Source organism: Primulina eburnea, chromosome 2 (genome assembly GCF_022965805.1).
Source record: "Primulina eburnea isolate SZY01 chromosome 2, ASM2296580v1, whole genome shotgun sequence".
Lineage (NCBI taxonomy): Eukaryota > Viridiplantae > Streptophyta > Magnoliopsida > Lamiales > Gesneriaceae > Primulina > Primulina eburnea.
In genome coordinates, this window is record NC_133102.1 from 41,131,668 (window position 1) to 41,149,195 (window position 17,528).

General features: G+C 34.2%; 2 protein-coding genes across 2 annotated transcripts; both read left to right on the forward strand.

The window, feature by feature from the left end:
- The first annotated feature begins 1,644 nt into the window (after positions 1-1,644).
- LOC140823215 (vesicle-fusing ATPase) lies at positions 1,645-11,511 on the forward strand. The gene is made up of 21 exons (XM_073184425.1): positions 1,645-1,883; positions 2,731-2,827; positions 2,926-3,007; positions 3,155-3,205; positions 3,599-3,769; positions 3,902-4,056; positions 4,155-4,263; positions 4,948-5,047; positions 5,127-5,182; positions 6,018-6,083; positions 6,176-6,258; positions 6,428-6,561; positions 7,249-7,459; positions 8,596-8,727; positions 8,795-8,855; positions 8,949-9,008; positions 9,187-9,245; positions 9,330-9,417; positions 10,415-10,537; positions 10,775-10,840; positions 11,167-11,511. Exons 1-21 carry the CDS (start codon positions 1,730-1,732, stop codon positions 11,308-11,310), a joined length of 2,202 nt encoding a protein of 733 aa, XP_073040526.1. The 5' UTR covers positions 1,645-1,729; the 3' UTR covers positions 11,311-11,511.
- Positions 11,512-14,802: 3,291 nt separating this feature from the next.
- On the forward strand, positions 14,803-15,729 carry LOC140824323 (uncharacterized). The gene has a single exon (XM_073185924.1). The coding sequence runs from the start codon at positions 14,803-14,805 to the stop codon at positions 15,727-15,729; it is 927 nt and encodes a 308-aa protein (XP_073042025.1).
- The last annotated feature ends 1,799 nt before the right edge of the window (positions 15,730-17,528 follow it).

Here is a 17,528-nt window from a genome sequence, read left to right on the forward strand (position 1 = left end):
TATTCAAACACATTAACGATTTATTTTTAGATAAGATTATACAACTTATAGAATCGTATAATTACGTATAAATTGTTTTTAATAAATTTAACCAAACACCCTCTAAAATAAAATTTTAAAAATATATAGTTGCAGAAATGAGAAAACTAACACTTCATCAACTTTACCGAAAAATATAAGGCGAGGACTACATAGTAAATATGAAACTTTTGAGGTTTGGAAAAGAAAGAACAGAAAGAAAAATCTTGCTAGAATTTAGAGGTATTTACTTTTCAATCCCATTAGTTCAGAGTACTTCATGAGCCATTGAATTAAAACTTGACTCCATTTTGATTTGATCGAGCTTTAAGTCGAGTTTGATTTTTAATTGTTTTCAATCGAATAAATAATGATTTGTTCGAGTAATTATATATTATTATTTTTTGGTTAAAATGTATAATTTAAGGAGTAGGTTTCTTGTGAGACGATGTCACGAATCTCTATCTGTTAGACCGGTCAACCCAACGATATTCACAGTAGAAAGTAATACTCTTAGACTACGTTTGATTGGAGGATAAAATAATGAAATGATTAAGAGAGAAATGATAAAAAAAAATGATTGAAGTAGAAACATAACATATAATGATAAAATAATATTATGTTTGGTATGATGGTTAAAAATGAAATAATTAATAATCTTTTGATGAATTGACAAAATTGTCCTTCCACTTCTGCGGTGTTCGGCCGGCGTGTGGTTGCCCGCGGTGGTGGCGGTCGACATGAGGAGGGGGTGGTTGGCTGCGGTGGCAGGTAGTCGCGACGGTGGCAGGCGGTTGGCGGCGGCGATTGTCGGAGGCTACCGACGGTGGCAGATGGGCGGCGGCGGTCGAGGCCACCGTTAGTCGCCGACGAAGGGCGGGGGTTGCTGTCCGGCGGTCGGTGGAAGGAAGTGGTTGTGGGTTTGGATTTAGGAGAATAGTAAAATTGGAAAAATAAGATGGATTAAGAATGAAATAAATAATCCTAGGGGGTAAGGAATGATTATTTTAACCCACCTAATATAATTTAATCATTCATATGGAGGATTGACTTAGTTAAATAAAAAAACGTACCAAACATGAGATTAGGTGGGTTAAAAAAAATAAAACACCTAATCAAGGCAACCAAACACAGTCTTAGCATTAAAAGTAATATTTTTTCGCGGATGATATACATAAGAGATCTGTCTCATAACATACGATCTGTGATATCGTCTCACACAATTTTTTGTCTAATTTAAGGATATTTTTGTCCATATAAATATAAAATTTAAACTTTAATTTTGATTTTGGATTGATGTATTTTGGATTCATGATATTTGAAATACAATTGATTTGAAATGAATAGGTTGACGAATGAATTTGAAATCAAAGCAAAAAAAACATACATATCATTCTAATTTTAAAGCAAATTGATACAATAGATTTGGGGTCCGAATTCACTCAAACATCCAAATACAACCTAAAATTATGATACTAATATTTTCATGTTCAAACGAACTCGAACTCGAACTCGAACTCGAGCTTGAAATTTATTATTCGAGAGTTCGAATCGAGCTCAAGCCTGCAAAATTAACATCGACCGAGCTCGACTCGGTGCACCCTATTAATAAGAACCGGCAAAAATAGAATCCCACACATCTGAACACGTTTTCATTCCCCATCGTCGACAGAACATTCTGGGAAACAAAATTGATTTCTGAAGCAAAGCTATGTCAGGAAAGATGATCGTGACCAACACGCCGGGGAAAGATCTCGCCTATAGCAATCTCGCCTATTGTTCTCCCTCCGATCTACGCAATTTCATCGTGCCTGGATCCAGGCTCGCCTTTGCTTTGATCGGCGATGTTGTCGTCCTCACTGTAGCATATCCTTTGTACCGCTTCATGTCAAGATTGACGATTTTTTTTTTAATTTTTTGATGATGTTATTGAGTAGTGATGTTGGGGTAAGAATTTTAGCCCATCTGTGTTTAGCTTTTGTGTCAAAGCTTCAGGTTTATCCGATGTGATGTTGATGAAACAGATAACTGCTGAGTGTGTAGTACCACCAGTAAAATTATGTTATCTTCAATTGGCCGTCTTTTTTAAAAAAAATCTCGAGTTTTTGGATCCTTAAAAAGTGAGTTTCACTTTCCTGCTCTGTCTCCTGTAAGGTATGCATCCCTTATGTCAATTTTTAACGAGGATTCAATGAGGTTGGATGACTTGGCCCTGATGTTTGTTACTTCACTTTTTCGTCATTCTAAAGTTTACATTTTTTTTATTTGCGGTTACTCATGAGGACCGTTTATCAAATTATTGAATAGTGTATTGGATTTGATAGTAGCCTCGTCATTTAGCTGTTTTTATTTGGTGTGTGAGAGAAGTGCTCGTTAAACCTAAATGTTGAAACACTTTTTAAAAATGTCCCACATTTTGGTTGTATTTGCTGTATGGCTGTGTGTGAAATTGAGGATTGCTGTTAAATAGCTGTGGGTGGTTATTAGCGATGTCCCTTCTTTTTGTAGGAATTTCTACTACTCATCCCATTATTACCATTCCTTTTGCTGTTTGCTGCTACTATTCCTTCTTGTAGAATGATTCATCACCAACACTACAATTACTATGCTGTTAATTTGCTAGAACTGCTATCTTTACTTCTATTGCTTTTATTATATCTGAGGGACTCGGGGTTCAATAACATGCATTTGGGTTACCTTAACTACGATATACTGGCCATGATTCCATACCTAGCGGCCATATTGCTCTCAATGCCATTCAGCGGAGACATGCAAAAGTTTCCACTGGGGATTCAATATCTATATGCAGGTATAATGTTTTTAGATTCTGTGATGCCACTTTAATCATTGCATCTGTTTCTCTTTGAACCTTAGGTTTTTCCTGACCATGTGGTTTAAAATGTATAGATATATACCTCCTGAAAATTTCAATCTTGCATTGCTTACACTGGAACTGGAGTTTGTGAAGAAAGGGGCTAAAGATGAACAGGTTTGTTCTCTTGTTCTTATCTCATTTATTGATTTCCATCCTTCTATTATGAAGTACATTTATCATGAATTTGTTTCCTATAAAGGTTTATGTGCGTAAGCAAGTATGCTTCTGATTAACGTATTAACTAATTATATAACCTTGCAGGTGGATGCTGTTCTTATGTCACAGCAGATTCGGAAGAGATTTATCAACCAAGTAAGATCTATATATCTTGTCTTCGGTTCTATATGTTGTCATGCTACTTTTGATAGTCCTGATGTTTTTCAAGGTATTTTATTTGATCCCGTTGAGTTGAAAGAATCTTATACTACCCAAAACAATGAACTAAAATGGATGTACAATATCGAAGCTATTAAATTTGTTACGGAATTGATCATGGATATTTTCCTTTCACCGAGTGGACAATCTCATGACATAATTACGGAGGGTTTGCATATTTTTTATTTGGAGAGGAAAGGGAGAACTGTTGATTTTATATAAATACTTTAAATATGCATAGATCTTACTCCATTGGTCTAGAAATCAAATGGGTTTATTATATGGCTCTTACTTGTTAGTAATAGGGAAAACTATTCCCCTTTTTTGCAGATTATGACAACTGGGCAACGAGTAACATTTGAATACCATGGCATTGGATATATTTTCACTGTCAATCAAGCTGCTGTGGAGGGGCTAGAGAAGTCTAATAGTATTGAAAGAGGAATTATATCAGCTGATACATACATTATCTTTGAAGCACCAAATTCCAGTGGGATAAAGGTTACATTTTTAGCTTTTGAGAAAAATATGGTTATATGTGTGTGTGTGATATATTTCAAATGATGTATACTGGAATTGTTGGCATCGAGGTAGAATGGCCAATAAGTTAACATATTTTCTTATGCATTGCAGATTGTCAATCAGCGTGAAGCTGCAAGCAGCAACATCTTTAAGCATAAGGAGTTCAATCTTCAATCATTAGGTATCGGTGGCTTGAGTGCAGAGTTTGCTGATATATTCAGAAGAGCTTTTGCCTCAAGGGTTTTCCCTTCGCACGTGACTTCTAAGTATGCTTGTCTTCTATATTGTTTTGATTTTTCGACTACCTGGCATTAGAAGATTCTGTTTATGTCGATATAACCATTAATAATACTCTTTCTTTTAGACTGGGTATCAAGCACGTCAAGGGAATGCTGCTCTATGGGCCTCCTGGTACTGGGAAGACTTTAATGGCTCGACAGATTGGAAAGGTTTTGAATGGGAAAGAACCAAAGGTATACACATGAAGTATTTCTAGACATGTTATGATGGAAAGAAACTTGCAAATGAATGGTGTTTTTGCTATATTGTTTTGACAAAATAAATTCTAAATATTTGTGAGAGATACAAAGGACGAGAAGAAAGTAAAATGTTTTTACTTTCTTGAATGGAAACATGGGAACATGATTCCATATCTCTCAAATTTTTGTTATCTTCGTGTGGCTCAAACTATATAATGGAATGAACTTGACATTTGAACATGTGTCCATGCATGACTTCTGTATGTGTGTGTCTATGTGATGATGCTCAAAATTTACTCGTTCTGTCCAGTTAAGCTTTCATAGATATATCATATATTACAGAACTTTTACATCCTTGCTTTCTATCATCTACTTACATTCTTTTTTGAAGAGTGATTTAAGATGTAGTGAGCCCTTTGGTTCTTCTGGTTTTCTATCACGATGTATTCAGTTTGCTGAGAATTTTGTATTCCATGTGACGAGTCATTTCTACCTCTGGTTTGTTATTATGATTTTGTGGCTGTCTATTTATAGCACATTATAGGAACTGATAAGACATCCTCGAATTACTCTGTGCGGGCGGATGTTAGATCTGTGCTGCTGCTACATAATCTATTAGCTGGCCACTAACAAGTGTTCTGATATTTCTAAATTTAATTGATGATTTGGAAATCATAGATTGTGAATGGACCTGAAGTGTTGAGCAAATTTGTCGGTGAAACTGAGAAGAATGTGAGAGATCTATTTGCTGATGCCGAACAAGATCAAAGAACCAAAGGTATTGTGCTTTTAAGGGCCAAAGTCGGTAATTCTCACTTGTTCCTCTGGTCACAGTCGCTTTCTTTTCATATTTTCAGGTGATCAGAGCGATTTACATGTCATAATTTTTGATGAAATTGATGCTATTTGTAAGGTAAGTGACTTGAAAAGTTTTAGACAGCTTTTCTTTGCTGCTGCCCATGTCTGAAATTTCTGATTATTTTTTCTTTTTGTGGCATTTGGAGAATGACAAGAGTTTATGATATACTTCAGTTATTATCATTCATTTGTACTGCTTTGTGGAAGTTCAGTATGTCTTTCGTTCGATTGGCCATGTTACTGGATAGGTGTTTTATGTGGGTACAAAGTCAACTTGTCTTCCCTACCAAGATCCAGGCCCCACGAAACCAAAATAAAGTTAAGGACAACCATAATGAGATCTTTCTTTATTGGCATTAGGGTTGTTCAGCGGAACCCTTATTCAACATCCCAAACTGAGATACGATAATTTTTATTTATTTACTTCTTTTCTTCTTCGATTTTCATGTTTTCCCGCTTTGCTTCTATCAGCTGCATCTCTCCTCCATGTAGCCATCATTGTAAGGTGTGTTTGCATGACTATACAGGGGAAGAGTCGGTGAGTTGTGAATAGCACTAAAATGGTCTGACTACCTATTAAAAAAAGTCCGAGTACATACATTTTTTTAATCATAATTTAATATAATGATGTGAAGGGGATTTGGTAATAGACTTTTCAAGCTGAGATAGAGTCTATAGCTACTTCCTTTTCTTATATGAATTGTTTATTGAAAATCTTAATTGTTCCATTGACATTCAGTGTTGGATATAATTAACAGACATATTAGAGATATTGGTGGTGTGTGCATGTTTCTATGTAATGTCAAACCATGTGGGAGCTGATCGTGAATACTTGTGCTGGTTCAAGCTTAATCTCGTTTCAGTTATGACTCTTGGTTTTGAATTTTCAGTCTAGAGGTTCAACAAGAGATGGTACTGGAGTTCATGATAGTATTGTTAACCAACTCTTGACCAAGGTATTTTGTGGTTTTGGTTAATGGTGAATTGGAAATTTTTACAAAGTTAAAAGTAGTCGGAATTGATTCATTCATGGTTACGTATTGTGTAGATAGATGGTGTCGAATCCCTGAATAATGTGTTACTCATTGGAATGACAAACAGGAAAGATTTACTCGATGAAGCTCTTTTGAGGTGAATTATGTTGTCTATTTTGTTTTGTTTCTGCAGGTTTTAACCATATAAAATCCTCTTTATGCGTAACTTTATTATTTGATTAAGTCTTGCCAGATTGTGACAACATGTTCATGCTTTATACTATGATACCTATTCTTTTTCGTGTTTTTTATTTTCTGGGTATCAGGCCAGGGCGTTTGGAAGTCCAAGTGGAGATTAGCCTTCCTGATGAAAATGGTCGTCTACAAATCCTTCAGATTCACACAAACAAGATGAAAGAAAGTTCATTTCTTAGTTCAGATGTGAACTTGCAAGAACTTGGTATATCATTTGTTCATTTCCCTTTTACAGCGTCCGTTGTCTTACTTTTGGTTTCCATTTTATGAAGTCAGCAACTCAAATTTGAAAAGTTTATGCTCTACGTTCTTGCAAGTTTGTTTCTCCCTCTTGAGTTCAGAATTGTATTCTTAGATGGCTATTTATTTGCTAAGATTGCTGCTGCTGCTGCTCTCTGTCTCTGTCTCATGAGATATATTTTTAGAGTTTTCTGGGCGAGTCAAGTTGCTTACTGAACTCTTTCCTTTGGAAATGGTATGCCGTATGCTATTATTGAAATAAGAAAGCACACAGTACTTGTGAACCTTGCGCAGTTGAACTTAAAAAGAGTTTTGTTCTATAAGGTGAAGTGTATGATCTATAAGGAGAGAATCTTTCTGTCAGATATGGCATACTTTGGGATGTTTAATTTTATGTTTGATTCATGCATTTAATTGACCTGTTCTTTGATATTGATCACACCTCTTTGTCTAAGTTTTAGATTTCAATGCACATAATTAATTGGCACGGTGGTGAGTTTTTTTTTTTTTGGGGGTGGGGGGCTTCATTAAAAGAAAGAAGAATATGTGAAGATATAATTTCACTTAATGCATGACTTTAATGTTTGAAAGGAATAGATAGCATCCCAGGTTTATAGAATTTTAACGATAAATTTTCTCCTCTTATATGCAGCCGCTAGGACAAAAAATTATAGTGGAGCAGAGCTTGAGGGTGTTGTAAAAAGTGCTGTATCATATGCTCTGAATAGGCAACTAAGTATGGACGATCTTACCAAACCAGTGGACGAAGAAAGTATAAGAGTCACCATGGATGATTTTTTGAATGCCCTTCGAGAAGTCATTCCAGCATTTGGAGCTTCCACTGATGATCTTGAACGCTGCAGGTATGAATATTCACCTACAGAAGGATTTTTATGAGAAACTGTACTTTGAACTGATTAGGATCTCAAACATGGGGTGTTAAATGTGATCAAATATGAGTTTGTCTTGGGTTTGGTGGAACTTCGATTAATGTTTTTATCAAGTTTATGAGTTTTAATCTTCATGAAAGCTTTAGGTTGGCATTTTCAAGCAGAGTATGATATAACAATTTGGTTGTGCTATGGAAGGAAGGGCCATGCATGATCCTGTTTTAATTGGGTGGGATGACTGGCTTGGTGTTTCTGTCGTGTTTTCTTTGCACTTTCAGTTGTCCGGCATTTGCTCTTATTTAGTATGGACTCTGCTTTAGCCTGTGGGCTGCTATGAATGTTTTAGTGGCTATTGACATTTGTTATCTAGCCAGTAGCTTAAAGCTAGAGCTCTTGAGAACTTTCATTTTTGGTTGGAGTTTTCCACTGTTCTGAACTTGTGTTGGGACTTTAAATTATAACCATCATTTATCCCAAATTGGTTTATCCTAAAATAGATCCAAAGTTTCATGCTAAAAGATATGTGCATCTTTTCTATTATCTGCCAATGACATGTCATTTGTAGTTTTATGGTATCAATTTATGTCCAATGGTAATTGGTATAGTACAAATGAAAAAGATTACTCAGAAGTGGGGATAGATAATCTGAAAAAGGAAAGAAGTAATTATCTTTTACAAACACGGTTTAGAAAAGGCAGAGGATCAAAATCTCTTCTCTGCATGTAATCTGCTTGAGCCACATATGATGTAGGATATGTTTTTTATTGATATAGGTAAAGATTTGTTCATTTGCTCTCCTCCCCTTAAATCAATGAACTCTTCCTTTTCCTTCTCTGTCAAACAAAATTTCCATAACTTATTTGCTCAGTTTCCTGCTTTGCCAAGTGCGTTCTTATCACATTGCACATATTAATTTATTCCCATAATTATTGAAACAAAAATATACCATGTACAACATTCTAATAGTTACTCCTACATAAAGCAAGCACACACACAAACACTGTCAGTTTCTGACCTACACTGACTAGGTGCCTTTTATCTTTAGTCAACCATGGATGATCACAACTGTTTATTTCTGAAATTCAATAATCAACCTATGCTTCTTTCAGACTCAATGGCATAATTGAATGTGGCGACCGTCACGATCACATTTATCGAAGAACTATGCTATTAGCAGAACAAGTTAAAGTTAGTCAAGGAAGCCCGCTTGTTACTTGCCTTCTTGAAGGTCCCAGTGGCAGGTAATCGAGTGTCATATTAAAATTATTCTAAATGATCACTCCACTAAATCTCCCTCGTCTTTGACAGTGGTAAGACTGCAATGGCATCAACAATTGGCATTGAAAGTGATTTCCCCTATGTCAAAATTGTAAGGGATTTATTTTTCCCTGTATGTATGAGAAATCAATTTAATTATCTAATCCTCTCATTAAGCATTTTCTCCATCTCTATAAATTGTTAGATATCTGCTGAAACGATGATTGGACTCAGTGAACCCACAAAATGTGCTCAGATTGTTAAGGTCCGATGCCATAACCTAACTTTTGATCTCCAACTTGTAGTTGTACATTGGAAAGCACTGGAAGTCTACCACATCATTTAGTTCAAACCTATCCCTCTTTCTTAATCTTCAGGGAGAAATTTTTACTCTTTTACTCTGCAGAAGCTTAAGGAGTTTCTTGTCTATCTTTTTTTTATAGGTTTTTGAAGATGCTTATAAGTCACCATTAAGCATTATAATCCTTGATGATATTGAAAGGTAGCACTGCTGATTTGGAGATGAATTATGTTGGTTAATTTAGCATCATCCATGAATTCATCTAATATATATTTGTTTTTCTAGGCTTTTGGAGTATGTTCCAATTGGGCCCCGATTTTCAAATCTAATATCTCAGACATTGTTGGTACTCCTGAAGCGGCTTCCACCAAAGGTATTTTGATGATGTTTGCGAAAGTAATAAATGAGGTTCATCGAATTTGATCTTAGTTATTTAACATGTTTGAGAATGTTGTGATAGTTGTCATGCATCTTTAGTGGGATTGCAAACCAGATGAGCGAAAATCTAGCCGTTAATATTTTTGAAGGCGGGATCTCGTTAATTTTTTAATTTAGGCGCGGTTGAGTTTTTAATCGAGGTGTCAATCGTCATATATAGTTCTTCGACCCTTCAAACATCGAGTCTCTTTGGCCTAGAACTCGACTAGATTAATCTTTGAAAATATTTAATCTATTTATTTTGTATATTTTTTTTCAAGAAATATATTCTGTAATTTGTTGATGTATGTAGAATGTTAAGTTTAGTGAAAAACTAGTTTTTGTAACATTTAGATAGTTTATGTTTAGAGGATCCAAGCAAGCTGAAAATAGCTCTACTTGGTGCCAAGCTGGTCATGCTCACAAGTCATCTCTGTTCATTGGCTAAAGCTTCGTACTATCAGCAACAATATGATAAAACAATATGAGAAATGTCAAGGCATTCGAGGTTTAACTCATTTCCACACCAATTCAAACCTGTGCAAGATTGTTTAATTCCGATGTTAACACTGACCTCGAATATAGATTCTCATATATTTTCTTGATAATAAAGCGAAGCTTGTACAATGTTGTATTGGGTTTGACTAAATTTTTTGACATCCTAGGACAAGTGACAATTATAGAAACTTTTAAAAATCTCAGCAACTTCTAGAGCTACAACACTTTAAATGTAGAACAATATGTTTCAAATTTTGGTCTAAATCACAGCCATTAATATTTTCAAATCAACCTGTTCTTCTAGAGTATTTTTTGGCATTAAATTCCTCTTGTCGTTCCTCTTGGAAATTTTAGTTAATTTGTGCTTCTCTCTACTATTATAATACGTAGTGTTCTGGAACTCTGCTTATGCTGTTGTTTCAGACATGATTTTATCCTACTGCTTAATTTCTTAGGGGAAAAAAATCCTGGTCATTGGGACCACAAGTGAAGTCAATTTCTTGGAATTGGTTGGTATTCGAGATGCATTCTCTGTCACCTTCAATGTTCCAACTCTCAAGTCAGAAGATGCCAAAAAGGTATATTTATCAGCAGGAGCCTCTCTCAGTTTTTATGTTATTTTTAATAAAGTTTGATTTGGAGAGTTGGGAAATGCTCGACATTTAATTTTAAATTTTGTTTCAACACTCAGTTTTGTGTTGATGACTTAATGTACACTTATTTTTCTTGGAAAGAATGGTTTATTGATTGTAGATTAGCTTGCAGGTATCACAGCGAGCATGAGAACTGTTTATTAATCTTTTACTTCCTTACAGGTGTTACAGCAACTTAACGTTTTTTCAAGCGATGATATTGATTCTGCTGCAGAAGCATTGAATGATGTAAGTATTTATCCATGTATTTACTGCTATATTTTGTAAGAAACACTTGGGATAACTATTTCATCATTCCAAATCTCTCTTTTTAGTAAACTAGATTTTATTCTCTATAAATTGAACGGATTGAGAGTCCATAAAAATGTAAATTCATCGTATAATCTTGAACTCACGTTAATAACTGCCTCCATTCTCTCACAAATTTCATCGCACGAGGAGATGGTTGTAACACACTTAGCCAGTCTAAATTTATGGTATGTGTTGAGAAAGACTGCAGATTAAAGAAGAAAACTGATAACACGTATAATTAATTTTATTTCATTGTGTTCTAGATGCCTCTCAAGAAGCTCTTTATGCTCGTCGAAATGGCTGCTCAGGGTGAACATGGTGGAGGTGCTGAAAGCATTTATTCTGGGAAAGAAAAAATCAACATTTCACATTTCTATGATTGCCTCCAGGACATCGTGCGGTATTAGTACACGCACCACACTGCTTCGACTACTATATGCACTTATGCTGAGATCTCCTTTTTGTCCCATTATGCATCAGATTTTCTACTACATATAGAAACTGAGTTTTTTCATTCTTTTCTCTAGCGTGATTTAGTGAAAAGATTATGATGCCATTGAGTCGATACCATTTTCGTGTTGTTAATGTTAATTTTGTACCATGCTCAATGCTGTAGTTTCTATCTGATCATCATCTGGTTTTGATTTCTTTGACGTGAACCATATTCTACGAAGCCTCGAATTTGTTACACTTATCATATTTCCCATGTGGAATGTGGTGCTTCCTTCGCCCTTTGTCCACAGTACTCCCACTGCCGATTCGCCAGTTACCTTTTCTCTGGGTAGATTGCTCAATTTTTTCGTCAAGTGGTGAGTATAAAGATGGGGGCAATTACTTGCAATTGCAATTAAGAAATTTGGTTTACTTGTTATTTTCCAACTTCGGAAACTGTTTTTCATTTGCAACAAATCATAAAAGGGTGTCTTCCTTAAACTGTCTCCGTCTGTCAGCTACCAAGTTTAATTTCTTCAATGATATTTTGACTAAATGAAGGACAGCACTGAATGTTGTATCCTACCATTGTCCATAAAAAGAAGTTTGTAAGCATTCATTTCAAGCAAACTGACAATATTGCAGTGGAGGACAAAATCATTCTCAGTTCATCACGTTTTTGGGAAAGTTTGGTATTAATTTAAACTCAATCTTGTTAAAATGATAACCATCATGTTCTAATAAAACAGAAATCAGGAAGTTTATCTAAGAGTTCTCTAACATATGCAATTAAAAAGAATGTAAATGAGCGTGATTCACAGATAATCGTGTTAGTTTGAGATTATACTCGGTGTATTTCGAAAAATAACAACTATGAGTTTTCATCCAATAAAGTAAAATGGCTTTCCTACCTTAACACATCTTATACTATAGGTTATGTTTGGTTGGAGGATAAAATAATAAAATGATTAAGAGAGAAATGATAAAAAGAATGATTGAAGTAGAAATATAATAAATAATGATAAAATAATATTATGTTTGGTATGATGAATAAAAATGTGATAATTAATAATATTTTGATGAATTCACAAAACTGTCGTTCCACTTTTGCGACGGTCTGCGGCGGCGGCGGTCGGCCGGCGGTGTGATTGCCGGCGGCGACTGTGGTCCAGCAATCGGCCGGTGGTCGGCCGACAGGAGGAGGGGGCGGTCGGCGGCAACCGTTGGCAGCGGTCGGCCGACTAACGGCCGGCGGTTGGCCGAAAGGAAGATGGTGGTCGGCGGCGGCGGGGTGAGTAGTGATTATTTTAATATAAACTAATCATTCATAGGAGGGATCGACTTGATTAAATAAAAAAAGTATCAAACATGAGATTAGATGGGCTAAAAAACCATAAACCCACCTAATCCCTCCAACCAAACATTATAGTGTCTAGAATTAAAATGTCATTCATCTTATCAAATTAACTATATGATTTTATTATATTATAATAACTTAGCACTTAATTATAAAAACCATTTGAGGTCATGATATAGTTTTGGATTTGGTTAAAATACCCTTTGGTACAATGTATTCAGTTAATTTTTTAAATTAATACTGCAATTTCATTAATTAAATTAATAATTTGATTATGTACTATCACACAATTTGTGGTAAAAGTATAATATTTTGGTATCTCCTATTTAATTTTAAACATCATTTATATTGAAGTACTTTAAAATTATAAATATATTACTTACATGTCATACATAATATTTGTATAATATTTCGATCATATTATAATGTTAATATTAATAATTTAACAAGAAATTAACTAGTTAAAATCTCGTATTTTGTTATAGAAAAGATATTATAGATGATTATTGATATTGTTACATATTCAAGTTCTGTAAATCTACTCTATAAATAGAGGTCTCCAATGATGAATAAAGTACACAAAAATCATTCTCTCTTCTCTATATTCTCTACTATTCACAACACGTTATCAGCACGAGTGCTCTTCAAAGTAAAATTTATAAATAATTTATTCTTATTCTTGTATGAATGCTCTTGAAGAAGCACAATATTTAGATTTAATATTGATGCTCCTGAAGAAGCACAACTTTTAATTTTATGTTGATGCTCCTGAAGTAGCACAACACGACTTTATGTTGAAGATATTGATAGATCTATGAATAAAATATTAATGAATAAGATTTATCAATATTCCCGAAGAATCTTGATCTAAAATCATAAAGATCTATCAATATCTATGAATAATATTGATATAAAATATAATGTTAACGTATTCCTGAAGAATTTAGATAACTATCATATGTTTCGACAATATTCTTGAAGAATATTGATTATAAATGTATTGTTGTTTAAGATTTATATTATTTGGATTTTGATGATTTAACTAGTCGCTAAAATTTTGTGTGAATACTAGTATTTACTAGTTTTATGATAATTTTTTAGTCAATCACAATACTATATTTGATATCAATTAGACCAAAAAAAAAAAAAATTATTTAATTGGCTTTAATTTATGGTACAAAATTTTAATGTTTCAACTTAGATAAAGGATCAACATTTTAGAAGCATTTTGAAATGATAAATTAATTGACATTATAGAATAAAAAAAAAAAGAGTTTTAGATTTTCGATTGAGGATCCAAAAATATTTTTTTATTGTGTTTGAATGGATAAATTTGATTTTGATTAACGATTTTTGAATTGATGATTTTATCTTAGAACGATTTAATAGATTGATTTCAAGTTATCTCATGTTCTATGTATTTTAAATCCATCCCCGATGCTATTGAAATTATTTAAATTTGTATAAAGTTCATTTGAAATTTACTTGGATTTTGTATATCTAAACAAATTATTGGTATTTGAAATCCTTGAACTGTGAAATTCTAGGTGTGGGAGTAATTTTTTTTTTAAGACATAAATTTTCTTATAATTTCTTTAAGTCCAAAGTGTTGGATTTTTTTTTCCTTTTCAAGAAATATTTGGCTTGTTTACGAAGTTGGGCAGGATTCTGTGATATTTGTTTTACGTATTTAGAATAATTGTGCGTAAAAGAGTTTTACTTTCTTTAGTTTATAATGCTACAATTTGTAATTAGTGCAATTTGTAATAGATACATAAATTATTAATTGAGCACATCTCAATGTACACCTGCATCGATGTTAGTTTAACAAATAGAATAACAAAATTTCAAAATTGCATAGTAAAAGTAGTAATATGCATAATTTGTTATAATATTTATTTTCAATAATAGTAATGCAATTTTACTCTATTTATGTCATGATTCTAATTATATAATTTTTTCTTTTTTTTAAGTTGCAATGGCGAACATCACCAAACTTGAATTTGAAGAACTTGACTTGACTGGAAAAAATTATTTATCATGGATTTTGGATGCCGAGGTCCACCTTATCTCTATGAATTTAGGAGATACAATAAAATAAGGAAATGAAATGTCCCAGCAGGACAATGCAAAGGCACTTATTTTTCTCCGTCATCACCTCAATGATGGGTTGAAAGTCGAATATCTCACTGTGAAAGAGCCACGAGAGCTTTGGAAAAATCTAAAAGAAAGATTTGACCATCAACGAACTGTAATTCTCCCAAGAGCCCGATATGAATGGATGAACCTACGGTTACAAGATTTTAAGTCCGTAAGTGACTATAACTCTGCATTATTCAAGACTAGTTCCACACTGATACTTTGTGGAGAGAAAGTCACTGATCAAGACATGTTAGAAAAAACATTCTCCACTTTTCATGCATCAAACGTGCTCCTGCAGCAGCAATATCGTGAACGTGGATTTCAAAGGTACTCTGAACTCATCTCATGCTTACTAGTTGCTGAACAAAACAATGAGCTGCTCGTGAAAAACCACCAAATGCGCCCAACTGGATCCACACCATTTCCTGAAGCAAATGGAACAACATTTCCTGAAGAATATGAAATTGCATTTCCTGAAGTGAATGCTAATTCCACTAAAAATCATAACAATGAAAGTGAACGTGGACGTGGACGTGGGCGTGGGCGTGGCCAAAGAAGATACTATCAGCAACAAAATGGAAAGAAACATAAAACAAGCCACCAGCAGTGGAATTCCAATAATGAAGAAGCAAAGGAGAAGAGTTCCAAAGTAAATGAAGAAAAATGTTATAGATGTGGAATGGAAGGGCATTGGTCTCGTACCTGTCGTACGGCAAAACATCTTGTGGATCTATACCAAAAATCAATCAAGGAAAATGGAAAAATGGAGATAAATTTTGTGGACAATGATGATCCAATTGATATAACTCACTTGGACGTCTCTGATTTCTTTGCTGATCCAGATGGAAATATAGATAATTTGATTGGTGGTGGTGTGTTAGAAAATAATAAGTAATTACTTTCATTGGTCTTGTTCCTACTTTGAATTTCTATTGTTTATTAGGTTATCGTGGTCTCGTTTTTATTTTGATGTTCAGTTCATGTTTAGGATTTGTCATGGAGGTTTATTTTGTTATTCAATAAATGTTTTCATTATTCAATAAAATATTTCATTTGAAAGCTTTACACATTATTTATTGAATTTAGCTTATTGAATTATATTTTTATTTTAGATTAACGATGGAATGTCAGGATGAATGCTTAGTGGATAGTGGTACAACATATACCATTCTTCAAAATAAAAGGTATTTTTTGGAGTTAACATTAGCTGAAAATAATGTTACAACAATATCGGGTGCATCAAAAATTATTGAAGGTTATGGAAAGGCAAAAATTATTTTACCAAATAATACAAGCCTATATATTAAAAATGCCCTATATGCAAGCAAATCCAGTAGAAATTTGCTTAGCTTTAAAGACATCCGCCGAAATGGATACCATATTGAAACATTAAATGAAAATAATTTCGAATACCTTTGCATAACATCTATTATATCTGGCCAGAAGCAGATAAAAGAAAAATTATGTGCATTCCCTTCTGGAATGTATTTTACAACAATAAAAACAGTCGAAGCAAACATTGTCACAAACCAGAAGTTTGTTGACCAACAGAGCTTCAAATTATGGCATGATCGACTTGGTCACCCTGGGGCAACAATGATGCGCAGAATAATAATTAACTCACATGGACACCCTCTAAAGAACCAGACGATTCTTTTACACAATGATTATCCATGTGTAGCTTGTTCACAAGGCAAACTAATTATAAGATCTTCCCCTACAAAGATTGATGTTGAAATCCCAACCTTCTTGGAGAGAATTCATGGGGATATTTGTGGGCCTATACACCCACCATGTGGACCATTTCGATACTTCATGGTATTGATTGATGCGTCTACTAGATGGTCACATGTTAGTTTACTTTCAACTCGAAATATAGCTTTTGCTAGATTACTTGCGCAAATTATTAAATTACGAGCTCAATTCCCAGATCACTCAATCAAGACAATTCTTCTTGATAATGCTGCTGAATTTAAATCGCAGACATTTAATGACTATTATATGTCAATAGGGATTTCAGTTGAGCATTCGGTTGCTCATGTCCATACACAAAATGGCTTAGCAGAGTCATTCATTAAGCGTTTGCAATTAATTGCTAGACCATTATTGATGAGAACCAAACTTCCATCATATGTGTCGGGACATGCCATATTACATGCTGCATCATTGATTCGTATAAGGCCAACTAATTATCACCAATACTCACCCTTACAACTTGCTTATGGTCGAGAGCCTGATGTTTCTCACCTTCGAGTATTTGGTTGTGCAGTACAAGTCCCTCTCCCACCTACACAGCGAACCAAAATGGGCCCACAACGTAGACTTGGGATTTATGTGGGATATGATTCACCATCTATTATTAGATTTTTGGAACCTTTAACAGGAGATTTGTTTACTGCGAGATTTGCAGATTGCCACTTCGATGAATTGGAATTTCCAAATCTAGGGGAAATAAAGTTATGTCCCGAAGAACAACAAAAGATTTGTTGGAATGAGAAAACACTATCTCATTATGATCCTCGAAATAATCAATGTGAGCAAGAAGTTGAAAGAATCATTCACCTGCAAAGAATTGCAAATCAATTGCCCGATGCTTTTGTTAATAAAGAATGTGACAAAGTCACATATACATGCAGAGAATACCCCTGTCAAAATTGATGTCCCCGTAGGACCAGCTATTATTCAACCTGCAAA